The 14,486-nt window shown below is 42.0% G+C and overlaps 1 protein-coding gene across 5 annotated transcripts in view; it reads right to left on the bottom strand.

Annotated features, from left to right (window-relative positions):
• LOC100559258 (myomegalin) overlaps positions 1 to 13,106 on the bottom strand; it is a 136,903-nt gene extending 123,797 nt beyond the window's left edge. For all 5 annotated transcript variants that reach the window (XM_008108965.3, XM_016993024.2, XM_062979428.1 and 2 more), the window contains exon 1: positions 12,838 to 13,106. In XM_008108965.3, the coding sequence (XP_008107172.2) occupies positions 12,838 to 13,022 (185 nt within the window). In that variant the 5' untranslated portion in view covers positions 13,023 to 13,106. The remainder of the gene's footprint in view (positions 1 to 12,837) is intronic.
• Between the last annotated feature and the right edge of the window lie 1,380 nt (positions 13,107 to 14,486).

The raw sequence follows: 14,486 nt of genomic DNA, 5'->3' as shown, positions 1-14,486 counted from the left end.
AAACATCAAAATAGGTTATGATTTTACAAATTAAGCACCAAAACAACATGTTATACAATAAATTTGACAGAAAAAGTAGTTAATTACACATTAATGCTATGTAGTAATTACTGTATTTATGAATTTAGCACCAAAATATCACAATGCATTGAAAACATTGACTACAAAAATGCGTTGGATAATCCAGAACGTTGGATAAGTGATACTCTACTGTAATAATAATGATGATGATAATGATGATAATAATAATAAAGACTGAGAAGAACTCTCAAAAGATATGTATAGAGCAAATGAACAGCAAGTTACTTAATTCTTTCCTCCTTGGATTTTTCTATTAAAAATAGGAAAGTTCACTTTTCTATTTATGCATGTATGTATTTAATTTGTTCCACACCACCCCCAAATTTGGGATCCAAGGCAACTCACAATATAGATGACAACAAAATCCTATTCCTCTTTTGGACAAATTTTATTTTTTTTAAAAAAATGGCAGAAGGAATTGTCTGGCCAAAGTTTATCTTTCTGTGAAGATTAAATTCAGGACTCAGAATCCTAAATCAAAAGCCACAGAAACTGATTTGAGGCAAGAAACATGGAATCCCACTACTATGGGCAAATGTAACATTGTAAACATTCAAAAGGAGGAATCCTTTTTATCTCTTAGGCATGCTGCTTTCCATACAGATGAAGAATTTTGTCCAATGCAGTTCAAGATTGGAGAGGTGGACATTTCACATACGGTAGTTTTGTTCATGATTGTGAACATCTGCATGTCAATATTGTGCACAACTGCACATGGACGAACTGTGCATCATGCAATACTGCATGTTTTGCATGATACCTGTTAGGGATTCCTCTTCTTCAGAAGAGGAAGGGGAGCAGGAAAGTGTTCATGAGTTAGAGGGGCAATTGCAATCTGAGGAGGAGAGTTTGCAGGTACAGTAGAGTCTCACTTATCCAACATAAACGGGCAGGCAGAACGTTGGATAAGCAAATATGTTGGACAATAAGGAGGGATTAAAGAAAAGCCTATTAAAAATCTAATTAGATTATGGTTTTATAAATTAAGCACCAAAACATCATGTTATAAAACAAATTTGACAGAAAAAGTAGTTCAATACGCAGTAATGCTATGTCGTTATTACTGTATTTACAAATTTAGCACCAAAATATCACGATATACTGAAAACATTGACTACAAAAATGTGCTGGATAATCCAGAATGTTGGATAAGCAAGTGTTGGATAAGTGAGACTCTACTGTACCCACATTTTAGGAAAGGTGGAAGGAAACAGAGCAGAGACGTCGTTCAGATAGAATAGCTGCCAGAAATGCAGCTGAGTAATTGGGAACCGTCCTAGCAGCTATGGGGGAATTCAGGGCTATAAATCAGAAGCAGGTGTAGTCAGCTTTTGCTGGTAACAAACTGACTCTAATGCCTAAGCCAGGGGTCCTCAAACTTTTTAAGCAAAGGGCTGGTCCGCAATCCTTCAGACTGTTGAGGGCCCAGATTATCATTTTTTTAAAAAACAAACAAATTCCTTTGCACACTGCACAACAACAACAACAATGAAAGAACAATACAATCTTTAAAAATAAAAACATTTTTAACCAAAATAAACCTATCAGGATTTCAATGGGAAGTGTGGGCCTTCTTCTGGCCGATGAGATAGTCAAGTTAATTAGGATTGTTGTTGTTGTGTGCCTTCAAGTCATTTCCGACTTTGGGCAAGCCTAAGTCTAAAACTGAGGGTGAGGGCCAGGTAAATGACCTTGGAGGGCCGCATCCGGCCCCCGGGCCTTAGTTTGGGGACCCCTGGCCTAAGCCTTCACTTCCCTTGCGCCTGCTTTGAGTCTACATCTGGGAAACTGCTCCTAAGGATTTATTGCTGTTTCTTTGTCTGAAGTAAGACTGCTACTTGATTTGGGAGTTTATCAGAGACTTAAGAACTGTGTTTGCCCTAAGACTTCTTTGCTTTCTTTTGCATTATACCACTGAGTGTGCTGTTCTTTATGTTTTGCTGAAGTAAAGTAGTTTTCATTTACTTACCACATTGGCTGTTCTTGAAAGACAACACAGGACAATACCCATGCATATTTACTAGGCTTGCTCAAATAATTCGATTTCCCCGTTACCCGTTATTAATTCGTTATTTTCGTTTGTTTTGAAGCAATATATGACCTTGAATGTCCACACGTCTGGATATTGCGGTTTCGAATCGCGAGAGGCCGTTTTTCGTTATGTCGTCGTTTTTTTCGTTAGGAAAAAACAGCTTTTGCAAATCACCCAAACTCCCACCATTCAGGCCCTTTCCTTTTGCCCCTCAGCAAAAGGGGCGTCACGGGCTCAGCCAATGGGAGGGGGCGAGGGGGAAGGAGGCCGAGGAGGAGGAGGAAGACGGAGGGGGGAAATGGCCGCCGCCGCCTCGCCTCAGCTCAGGCCTGGTGTCTCTCTGTGAGGCGGGAAGGCGGCGGATGGAGCCGGGAATGGAGAGACCGAGAGAGACAGAGAGGGGCCCGGTGGTGAGGTTTTGACGTCTGTGCGAAGCTAGGCAAGTGGGGTTTATATATCTGTGGAAGGTCCAGGGTGGGAGAAAGAACTCTTGTCTGTGGGAGGCAAGTGTGAAAGTTGCAATTGGTCACCTTGATTAGCATTGAATAGCCCTGCAGCTTCAAAGCCTGGCTGCTTCCTACCTGGGGGAATCCTTTGTTGGGAGGTATTAGCTGGCCCTGATTGTTTCCTGTCTGGAATTCCCATTTTCTGGGTGTTGTTCTTTTACTGTCCTGATTTTAGCTTTTCTGTAGCTAAAAATGCATATAAAATTGATTCTATAGGGAGGATAAATGATTGGATTTCAACTCCTACAGCTTGGCTTTCTCTGCCAATAATGGTACCCATCTTGGATATTGTAAGGGATTTATTATTATTATTATTATTATTATTATTATTATTATTATTATTATTAGACCTTGCTCCCAGGAAGGTGCCTTTGCTGTGGCTCCCAACTTATCTATCTATCTATCTATCTACCTTTCCACATATTCTCCACATTGTGTGTATGTGTATGTATATTATATATACATGAGCCCCGATGGCGAAGTGTGTTAAAGCACTGAGCTGCTGAACTTGCAGACCGAAAGGTCCCAGGTTCAAATCCCGGGAGCAGAGTGAGTGCCCGCTGTTAGCTCCAGCTTCTGCCAACCTAGCAGCTTGAAAACATGCCAATGTGAGTAGATCAATAGGTACCGCTCTGGCGGGAAGGTAATGGCACTCCATGTAGTCATGCCGGCCACATGACCTTGGAGGTGTCTATGGACAACACTGGCTCTTGGGCTTAGAAATGGAGATGAGCACCAACCCCCAGAGTCAGACATGACTGAACTTAACGTCAAGGGATACCTTTACCTTTACCTATACACACACACACACAAACACACACACACACATATATATCACACACACACCAATTTAACAAAGTTTCAGCCACAAAAACAAAGTTTCTGAAGTAGAACAATGACTTTCACAGTAAAGACAACCCAATTTAACAGGAAATAAGACTTTCAAACCAGGAACAGATTTCTGCAATTATTAAAAAATGGTTTATTATAAAAGCTATGAAAATTCGCCAAAAATCAGAGGATAAGGGAAACGTTCCAAATTTTGGTGAGCTATCAGTGTTAAATGTGTTCTACCACTGTACCAAGTTTGAAGAAGATCACTCAAAAAATGAGGGTGGGAGAGTCCTGTAAAGTCCTCTCCCTCTGTGCTGTTTTTGGGAATTGCGCATGCGCGTCCGCCATTAACGAATTAATTTAGAAAATAATGAATTTTCGTTAATTTCGAAATTTTTTGGGGGCAAAATTCGGAAATACCTTCAAAAACGAAACGCTGCCCCCCTCTACTTTTGCAACGAGTTTAGAATCAAATTTTTCGTGGATCGATCAAGCCTAATATTTACATGATAAACATAAACAGGAACAAGTTACAATTAACTAATCAAGCAGCACTGTGCAACTTATAAATACCTCTGTGAGCATACAGTAATTGTTATGGTTGAGCCTCATGGCTCTACTACTGGGAGACGTGGGCGTAAGACTCCTCGAGAGTCAGATACTCTCGAGGAGCGAGAAAGGAAGCGGCTGCGAGATATCTTTGCAGAACCATCTGACGAGGATTCTTTTGAGGGGTTTACTGAGAGAATGGAGGAAGAGATGGTTAGCTCGGAAGAGGATGACATGGAATGGACTCGTGTAAGGGAGGATTTGGGTGCCACTGGCAATGATAGTATGGAAGGCGATTGGGGACCTTCAGGATTAGACCCGTGGACAAGCTGGAGGGATGGGACGGGATCCACAGCTGGGGATGCTGTGGGGCGTAGTCAAAGGTGTTCCAGTTCTGATGAGGAAAGTGATGAGGAAACGCCCGGGCTAAGGAGAACAGCTGATAGCGATGAGGACTTGTAACTGGCATAAAATGGGGTTTGGGAGCAATAGCAAATTGCGTTGGGCAAGGTAATCTGGACGAACGCTTGGGATCTGTGTGGGAAGTTTTCCTGAAGACGGGTGTGATTCGTTTGCTGACTACGTAAGTTATCCTGGACATTGGGCTCAGACGGCGGGAGGAATTGTGTGGGGTTTTGTTGTGCAACCTCTGCTTAATCTTAATAGCTTTGACCTTCTGTCGTCTTCTTGACGGACGCCATCTGCTTACTCTGGACTTACGGACTGACTGACTACGGCCTCGGATTCTCCTACCTGTGTCTATCGTTGGAACTGGTGAACTACAAACGTCTGCATCTGCCTTACGACCTTCGGAACGGATTGGGACTTCGCTGACTGCTTCTGCCCTCGTCTGCTGTGTTTGTATTGGGAAATTGCCTGCTGTGTGGAGGAGTAACCTCTAAGTTACTCAAACATAGCTCTTGGCAGCAGAGAAGCATCTGCTGCCAATTAGTTGTATTCCTTTGAACTTTTTGTTCACCAGCTTCTGTTTGTTTATTCCCAGGCTGAAGCAAGCTGTTTTGATTTAACCCGGATTAAACTCCGGTTTAATCCGGTTTATCTTTTGAACGTTTTTCTTGTCTCTTTTTACTTTTAAGGCCAGTGTTTGCCTAGCCCTTGTCTTTTACGGGCATTTTTGGTTCTGTAACTCCAATAAACTTTGTTATCTTTTATCTTGTGGCGTTCTGTCTTTGACAGTAATGCTTTGTCTACTATTACCATATATACTCAAGTATAAGCCGACCAGTATATAAGCTGAGGCATCTAATTTTACCACAAAAAACTGGGAAAACTTATTGACTCAAGTATAAGATGAGGGTGGAAAATGAAGCAGCTACTGGTAAATTTCAAAAATAAAAATAGATACCAATAAAATTCCATGAATTGAAGCAACAGCAAGTCAAATGTTTTTGAATATTTACGTAAAACTGTAATTTAAGGTAATAATAAGACTTTAATAATATAAGACTGTCCAACTCTGATTACTTATATACTCAAGTATACACCAACCTGAATATAAGCCGGCCAGGACCCTCACTCGAGTATAAGCCAAGGGAGGATTTTTCAGCCCTAAAAAAGGCTGAAAAACTCTGCTTATACTCGAGTATATACGGTAATTTCCTTTACACCATTACTGTAAAGATTACACTTGTGAAGCACTCTGAATACTATAAGACTGCTGCTAAGTGTTAATATTATTTACTAAACAGTAATTGTACAAGTGAGAATCAGTAAAATAATTATTGAAGACAATGGCCCTTGCGGTTTGCTACTCTGCTGCTGAATACGCATGCCCAGTGTGGAATATGTCACACCACGTTAAAACAGCGGATGTGGCTCTTAATGAGACATGCCATATTATCACAGGATGTCTACGCCCTACACCACTGGAGAAATTATACTGTTTAGCCGGTATTGCACCATCCGTCAGGAAGTAGCACCCAGAAATAAAAGGATCAAGGTATGGACATCTACAGCCCATCCTCTGTTAATCTGAAGCATCAGCCAGCATGGCAATGACTTAAATCAAGAAACAGTTTCCTAAGATCTACAGAGATACTCACAGAAACACCTCAGCAAGCAAGAGTCCAAAAGTGGCAGGCTAAAACCCAGAACCTCAATCCATGTATGATACCGGATGAGAAACTCCCTCCTGGGCACACAGAAGACTGGGCGGCTTGGTGTTGAACAGACAGTGCCCTGGGACCATGAGATGCAGAGCTAATCTTAAGAAATGGGGCAACAAAGTGGAGTCCATGACATGTGAGTGTGGAGAAAAGCAAACCATAGACAACTTAATATAATGCAGCTTAAGCCCTGCCACATGCATAATGGAGGACCTCCTTACAGCCACACCAGAGGCACTCCAAGTGACCAGCTTCTGGTCAAAAGAAATCTAGCATAATGTCAAGTTCTTAACTTTGTGTTTTTTAAAATACATTATAACTGTGCCCTCAATTTGCTTCTGACACAACAAATAAGTAAAATAAATAAGGAGAGTGGTTACTTATGAGAGGCACTATTATCCATTTTTAGATAATTTGAAAATGAAATAACTTGATAGGACCTGCTCTACACAAAGAAAAGTATCTTCTATTTCCTGACATTCCAGACTCAACTAGTCTGTGGTGCTTAATTTGCTCAAAATGTATAAACCCAAATAACCATTTGTACCAAGCTAGCTTTATTTATTCGGCCAAATGCATGTGGAATAAACCTGACCAACATATCAAAGTGCCTACTGTTGTAGGCTCCTGTCTACAGTCTGAAGGGAAGGTAGCAATGCCCTATTTGTTGATCTGGGAGTTCAATGGGATTTATGAGATGCATGTGAAGTTGCACTGTAAAGCTGAATCATCTTTTCCTAAGATCATGGAGCGACATTTGGAGCAGATGATAGGTTGCTTATTTGACAACTTGGCATTTGGGTGCCAACACATGAATTCTTTAGAAATCCTCTCACCCTATAGATCAACTTGCCTTAAAGTGCTCAAAAGTTTTAGTTAAAAAAAACCAGTCACTTTAAATGCTGTGATGCTATAATGAACAGAGTACAGATTGACGTGTACCTACTTCCATGCAAGGCTGCAATTCAGTATTCTTTCTGAGTACAATCAGAATTTTACATGAGCGATATGCAATGATAAATTGGCTAGAATCTCTTCCGAATTTGTAGTCACCTAGCCAGACACTCTTGCTGTCAGTCAATATTTGAAGCCATGGGATGGGATGTTTAGAAGGTCCCTCTCCTCTTTGTTTGATCCTTGGAGTTCCCTGAACCTGCCAATATCTGCCTTTTATGCACTGGCAATGTTCTCAATAGGCACTGTATGGAGAAACAGGAATCCTTCTTGAGATATTTTTCTATCTCAGGTCCCATCAGTCCTATGTTAGATGTGGGTGATGGAAGTTGCCATCCTGTAGCAGGATGTTTCCTGATATATGAGGTGTGAAAGCCCCCCCCCCCTTTTATAAATGGGGATGAAATCTATACACATTATATAAGTGAAAATGTCTGTGTGTATGTAGAGGAGGTGTCTACTTACACAGACAGCCTCCCACCTCCACAAACAGCTATAGTTCCCCCTGATCAGAAGACACCAATGTTCTGTTTTTCCTCCAGAATGGACATCCCAGGGTTCCTTAATTTGCATGACCCTGCCCACTGCCTCTCCCTTAACCCTTTCATACTTTTTCCTATGGCACACAGTTAACAGAGGAATTGATCAGCAACTGAACAAGAAGTTTGGGGAGAATTCACAATGATTTACAAGATTTGCACTTGACCTACATCCAGAGAGCACTTTGAACCCAACCAAAGATGGATCTGGACCAAACTTGCCATGGAAAATGGGACTTGTAGTACCTTCACTGATACTGTGACCCCCCACCAAAAGGGATTGGGACCAAACTTGGCAAAGAGAAGTCCCGTGACCAACTGAACATACTGCAGGGCTTAGTGGGAATGGACCTTGATTTTGGCAGTTATAGTTCATCTGCAACCAGAAAGCACTAAACCCAGCTGACGTCAGATCTGAACTTGGCACACAGACCTAAAATGGCCAACTTTGCATATGGGCCTGGTTTGGGGGTGATTGACTTCAGATCTGGGAGTTGTAGTTCACCCTTATCCAGAGAGTCCTGAACCCAACCAACAATGGATCTGGACCAAATTTGGCACACAGACCCAACATGGCCAACTGCGAATACTGGCAGGACTTGTGGATGATTACCCTGGGAATCTGGGAGTTGTAGTTCACCCTTATCCAGACAGCACTGAACCCAGGCAATGACAGATCTGGATCAAACTTCAGTGATATTACCTAACATCCCAAAACAAACAATGCCTTCTTCTAATAATCCGGGCACCGCCGGATCCCCAAGTTAGTAATAAATATATCCAAGGACTGAAACTACCTGACCAGTAGGCTACAAATGTAAGCAAGTTTACAGCTTAAGCTAAATGTAGCGAATGTTACTTTTAAAAAATGCCATACAACTTGACTCCATATTTGCAAAGCATGAAGAGAGTGTTCCCTTTTCATTGTATAGTTGTTACGTGTATTTATGTCCTATCTTTTTCCAATTTGATACTTAAAGCGGTTTACAATAGATTAAAAAATATAGTGCTCCCAAAATACAAAGTTAAAAAAAATTACACTTTAAAAAAACAGTTAAAACATAAAGCATTAAAAACAGCATAATAAAATTACCAATAGAAAATTCAGCACCTTGTATAACACTATGTAACAAAATTCTAAAACATTTTGTTCCTGGTCTGAAAATGTTATTTCCTGTTTGCTTGTGTGGTATGTACTTCAAAAGTAGTTGTTATGCTCCAAAAACATTGTTTTTGTGGCTGCCACAAACTATGTTGAAGTGGTCGAGACTTGATGATATATTTTTTTCAAATTCTTTTTATAGTTGTTTTGTCGTTTTATCCCACTCCCACCCTTCACTCCTCGTACATGCAATGTATACAACAAACTACAGAAGTTACATTTGAAATATAAATCTCAATCTTAATTTTTCCACTTAATTTTTCCATCTCATCTTAGTACATTCTCTAAATAGTTCTTAACTGGTTCCCACATCCCCTTGATTATTGCAATCTTTTCAATCTTATCGATATTATTCCATTTGCAATTTGTTATTTCCACATTTAATATATCAACTATATACTTATACCAATTTGTCAGAATCCATTTTGTTTTATCTTTCCAACCCCTCACTAAAACAATTTGTGAACACGCTATTAATTTGTCAATGATTTTTTGTTTTTGTATATTCTTCCCTTCTGTTATCCTTGCATGTAGTACATTTCTATTAACTATTACTATTTGCAGATTTAGCATTCTATTGATTTTTCCTTCAATCGTTCCCCAGTATTCTTGCACTCGATCGCATTCTCATATCATGTGATTAAATACCCCTCTTTGTTCACAACCACGCCAACACCTGTCCTTCATCCCTGGTTAAAAAAACGTGAAACTTGTGCAGGAGTTCTGTACTATTTTTGTAACATTTTCCTTCTTGCTTTCCTTAATACATTGTACTTTTCTTTTGCTATATTACAGTAGAGTCTCATTTATCCAAGCTAAACGGGCCGGCAGAACCTTGGATAAGCGAATATCTTGGATAATAAGGAGGGATTAAGGAAAAGCCTATTAAACATCAAATTAGGTTATGATTTTACAAATTAAGTACCAAAACATCATGTTATACAACAAATTTGACAGAAAAAGTAGTTCAATACGCAGTAATGTTATGTTGAAATTACTGTACAGTATTTACGAATTTAGCACCAAAATATCATGATATATTGAAAACATTGACTACAAAAATGCCTTGGATAATCCAGAACCTTGGATAAGTGAGTCTTGGATAAGTGAGACTCTACTGTACTTATTTCCCTTTGTATGTCTTCCCTCTCAATTAATTTGTCCTGAAAGGCCTATTCAAACCGAAAGGTGTTCATTTCTTTGCTATTACAAAGGGCCCTTCCACACAACTATATATGGTAACCCAGAATATCAAGCCAAATAATCCACAATATCTGCTTTGAAATTAATTATCTGAGTCCACACTGCCAGATAATCCAGTTCAATGTCAATTTTATACAGTTGTGTGGAAAGGGCCTGAGAAATCCAGCAGGGACATGTGCCTGTCTAGTTAATGGCACACATAATTTGTTACTAAAACCGTCTCTGTATCACAAGGCTTGAACTCAGGTCAAAATGATCAAGATCACAGTTTCTTAAACTATCGGTCCCAACCCCAAACAGGGTCCCCTTAGCTCAATGCTGGGGTCATGAAAAAAATTGGCACCACCAATGAAACAAATCTGTTAGCAAGACAGTGTCGTATTTTCAGTGAACGCTGCAGAAGATGCTTTGGCTGTATTTCTTTTTTTTTTTTTAATCCGCCTGTTTAGCAAGATTTACAAATGCTGAGTTATCACCAGCAAATGCTTGGTTTTCATACCTATATTGTATACCAGTATACCTGGAATCACACTAAAAATTTCTCAAGCAGAAAGGAGTCACCAGTGGAAAATATTTAAGAAGTCTTAATCTAGATGACCTGACTCATTCATAATCTCTTGGAACTGGGAGATCAGCCCCCATCCAGACCTTTGCCTAAAAATGGAGCTTTTGGAGACTGGCTAATTATTATCCCAGAGGCGGATTTGGTAACTGGCTGCTGCTTTCAGGCAAGCTCAGATTTGAGCAAGGCTTTGGTCACTCCTTCTGCTGACTCTGCCCATTATTTAAAGAACCCAGGAAGGGCAAGGATCTTACACACATTTGGGGGACTGTCACCAAGAATCTTATCTAAAGCCTTGTGTGGCACTACTTGTAAAGAATACATGATCACTGTGGCTGGATCTGCACTGCCATAGAATCCAGTTCAAAGCAGATACAAAGTAGATAATCTAGATTATTTGTTTATTTAGTTTTCTCCTGTTTTTCCCCCATGGGTAGGATTCAAAGCAGTGAACAATGATTTAAAAAAAAGAAATTACATAACATACAAATTCAAACCAAAAACATCATAAACCAAATAAACAAATGGCACACTATGTAAACCATATAGAACCAATCAATGCATTATGACATATAACATAAAAAATTCCCTGACCCTCGGGCCACTAAGGTTAGGTTATCCATAAGATTGTACTATGATCCTAAAAAACATTACAGTACTTGAAATTTCTACAAATGTGACAAAATGTGACGTGAGCTTATTGGTCCACATCTATTAATGGGAAGTAAGGCGGGCATTCAAGACTCAGAGGCCACTTTTATACTGCCATATAATACAAATTAGTAAAGCAGATAATCCAGATTATTTGCTTTGAACTGAATTATAGGATTCTACCAGGGCCATATCCAGAAAATTTGTGGGGAGAGAGTTTGAATTTTTTTTTAGCGAGTCATGAAAGGTAGCTCCATAATGAAAAATAATTTAGAAATCAGGCTTCATGGATAAACTTCAGTGGACACTCAAGACAGATAAACTTTGGTGGACACTCAAGACAGATAAACTTTAGTGGACACTCATGGGGATTTGGTTAACCAGTTAAAATTCATGAGTATTTTTTTTAAAACCAGAAAAATTGGGGGGGGGGTGTGTGAACCCCCTACCCCCCCCCCCCCCCAAATTGGCTACAGTCCTGGATTCTAAACTGCCATATAATCCAGTTCAAAGCAGACAATCTAGACTTTATTTCACCGTGTGGATGGGGGCTGACATTGCCCTGAAATCCAATTTCAGAATGTGGATGTCCAGTGTAGACTGATCTAAGCTGCCCCGAGTCCCCATGAGGATATGGGGCAGGATATAAATAAAATCTGATTGAACTGGGTTATCTGGGGGCCCTTCCACACAGCTGAATAAAATCCCACATTTTCTGCTTTGAACTGGAATATATGGCAGTGTGGATTCAGATAACCCAGGGCCCTTCCGCACAGCCATATAACCCAGGATAGGTAAAGGTAAAGGTTTCCCCTGACATTAAGTCCAAGTCCAGACATGACTGGACTTAACGTCAGGGGAAATCTTTACCTTTAAGTCCAGTTGTGACTGACTCTGGGGGCTGGTGCTCATCTCCATTTCTAAGCCGAAGAGCCGGCGTTGTCCGTAGACACCTCCAAGGTCATGTGGCCGGCATGACTGCACAGAGTGCCCTTACCTTCCCGCCGGAGCGGTACCTATTGATCTACTCACATCTGCATGTTTTTGAACTGCTAGGTTGGCAGGAGCTGGGGCTAACAGCGGGCGCTCGTTCCGCTCCCGGGATTTGAACCTGGGACCTTTCGGTCTGCAAGTTCAGCAGCTCAGAGCTTTAACACACTGTGCCACCAGGGGCCTTATAACCCAGGATATCGAGGCAGAAAATCCCACAATATCTGCTTTGAACTGGGTTATCTGAGTCCACACTACCATATAATACAGTTCAAAGCAGATAACGTGGGATTTTATCCAGTTATGTGGAAGGGGCCTCAGATAGCGCAGTTCAAAGCAGATCTTGTGGGATTTTCTGCCTTGATATTCTGGGATATATGGCTGTGAGGAAGGCCCCCTCAGTTTGACTGATACAATCCAGTTCGATGCAGTCAAAGCCCCGTTCTGAAATTGGATAATATGACAGTGTAGGTGTGGGCCTGAGTGAAAGGCATGGGACCAGAGTCAAGTACAGCATCCCAGTCAGAGGACAGGGATTTTATGATGAGGCAAAGGGCTCAGGGTGATGTCAGTCCTTCCCGACGGAGCCAAACAGGCCAGGGTGGCACCCGCCCCCTTCTCTCCTCCTTCCTCTCCAAAGGCTCTCACCTCCTGCTCGTGGGGCCGGGGCTGGGAAGCGAGGCCGGTGGGGCGATCTTGCCGCGGGGGCCGCTCCGTGCGGGGAGCCTGCGCCCAGGGGGCCCTCGCCCAATGCGGCGGGTGGGCTTGCCTTCCCCGGGGGGCGCCGATGGTCCTCCGGGGGCGCCCACCTCGCTCCGCTTCGCCGCCTGCATCTTCCTCCTTCTGCTCCGCCGCCGCCGCCGCCCAGCAGCATCCTTGGCGGCGTCACCGCGCCTTTGGGAGGTCGGGAGGGGCGGGGCCAGTGCCAGGCAGGCCCAGGATGGGCTCACATCATGCAGCTCCAGATGCATTCTATGCCTCTGTACCAGTGCTCCCCAATCTTTATTATTCTTATTATTTTTTTGGCCATGCCCCACCTAAGCATCTCTTAGGCCCCTTCTACATTACCAGATAAAATCCATGTTATCTGATTTGAACTGGATTATATGCCAGTGTAGACTCATATAACCCAGCTCAAAGCAGGTAATGTGGATTATCTGCTTTGATAACCTGGATTATATAGCTGTGTAGAAGGGGCCTTTGTGTCGTACTTCATGGTGAGAATGTTGGAAATAGCAACCTACAAGCCTCCTATAACTATCTATATGTTGTGTATATAATTGAGATTGCTTACTATATTGTATACTGGAGCCCCAGGTGATGCAACGGGTTAAACCGCTGAGCTGCTGAACTTGCTGATTGAAAGGTTGGAGGTTAGAATCTGGGAAGCAGAGTGAGCTCCCGCTGTTAGCCCCATCTCCTGCCAACCTAGCAGTTTGAAAACATGCAAATGTGAGTAGATCAATAGGTTCTGCTTCTGTGGGAAGGTAACAGCTCTCCATGCAGTTATGCCAGCCACATGACCTAGGAGGTGTCTACAGACAATGCCGGCTCTTGCAAATGTGCATAGATCAATAGGAACCGCTTCTGTGGGAAGGTAATAGCTCTCCTTGCAGTTATGCCGGCCACATGACCTAGGAGGTATCTACGGACAATGCTGGCTCTTGCAAATGTGAATAGATCAATAGGTACCACTTCTGCGGGAAGGTAACAGTGCTCCATGTGGTCATGCCGGCCACATGACCTAGGAGGTGTCTACAAACAAAGCAAGCTCTTCAGCTTAGAAATGGAGACGAGCACCAACCCAAAGAGGCGGACACGACTAGACTTAATGTCAGAGTGAAGCCGAATTTGGAGGGCAACTCAGGCCAGTGAGATCCTGAACCCGGTTGGCGGAAACCTGAGTGGCAGTGATTTCAGTCCTGGAAAACCTCAAGGTGATGCCAACCCAAGCCTCCCAAATCAGGATCCGTGCTTTGGCGAGACAGAAGAATGCCCAATGAGACGCTCACCAATGAAGGATTTCAGCCACTGAGGATAAAGTTTAATCATATGATTAAATGCCAGTTTGCAATAGCTCGCTAAGAAACTGGGATACATTTACAGCGAGGCTTTTCAATGCTAATCAAGGTGGCCAATTGCAGTGTTCACATTTGCCTCAAACAGACAAGCGTTCTTTCTCCCACCCTGGACCTTCTACAGATATATAAATCCCACTTGCCTTAGTTTCCAACAGACCTCACAACCTCTGAGGATGCCTGCCATAGATGTGGGCAAAACGTCAGGAGAGACTGCTT

Source organism: Anolis carolinensis, chromosome 4 (assembly GCF_035594765.1).
Source record: "Anolis carolinensis isolate JA03-04 chromosome 4, rAnoCar3.1.pri, whole genome shotgun sequence".
Taxonomy (NCBI): Eukaryota; Metazoa; Chordata; class Lepidosauria; order Squamata; family Dactyloidae; genus Anolis; species Anolis carolinensis.
This window is presented reverse-complemented; position numbering and strand designations above follow the sequence as displayed.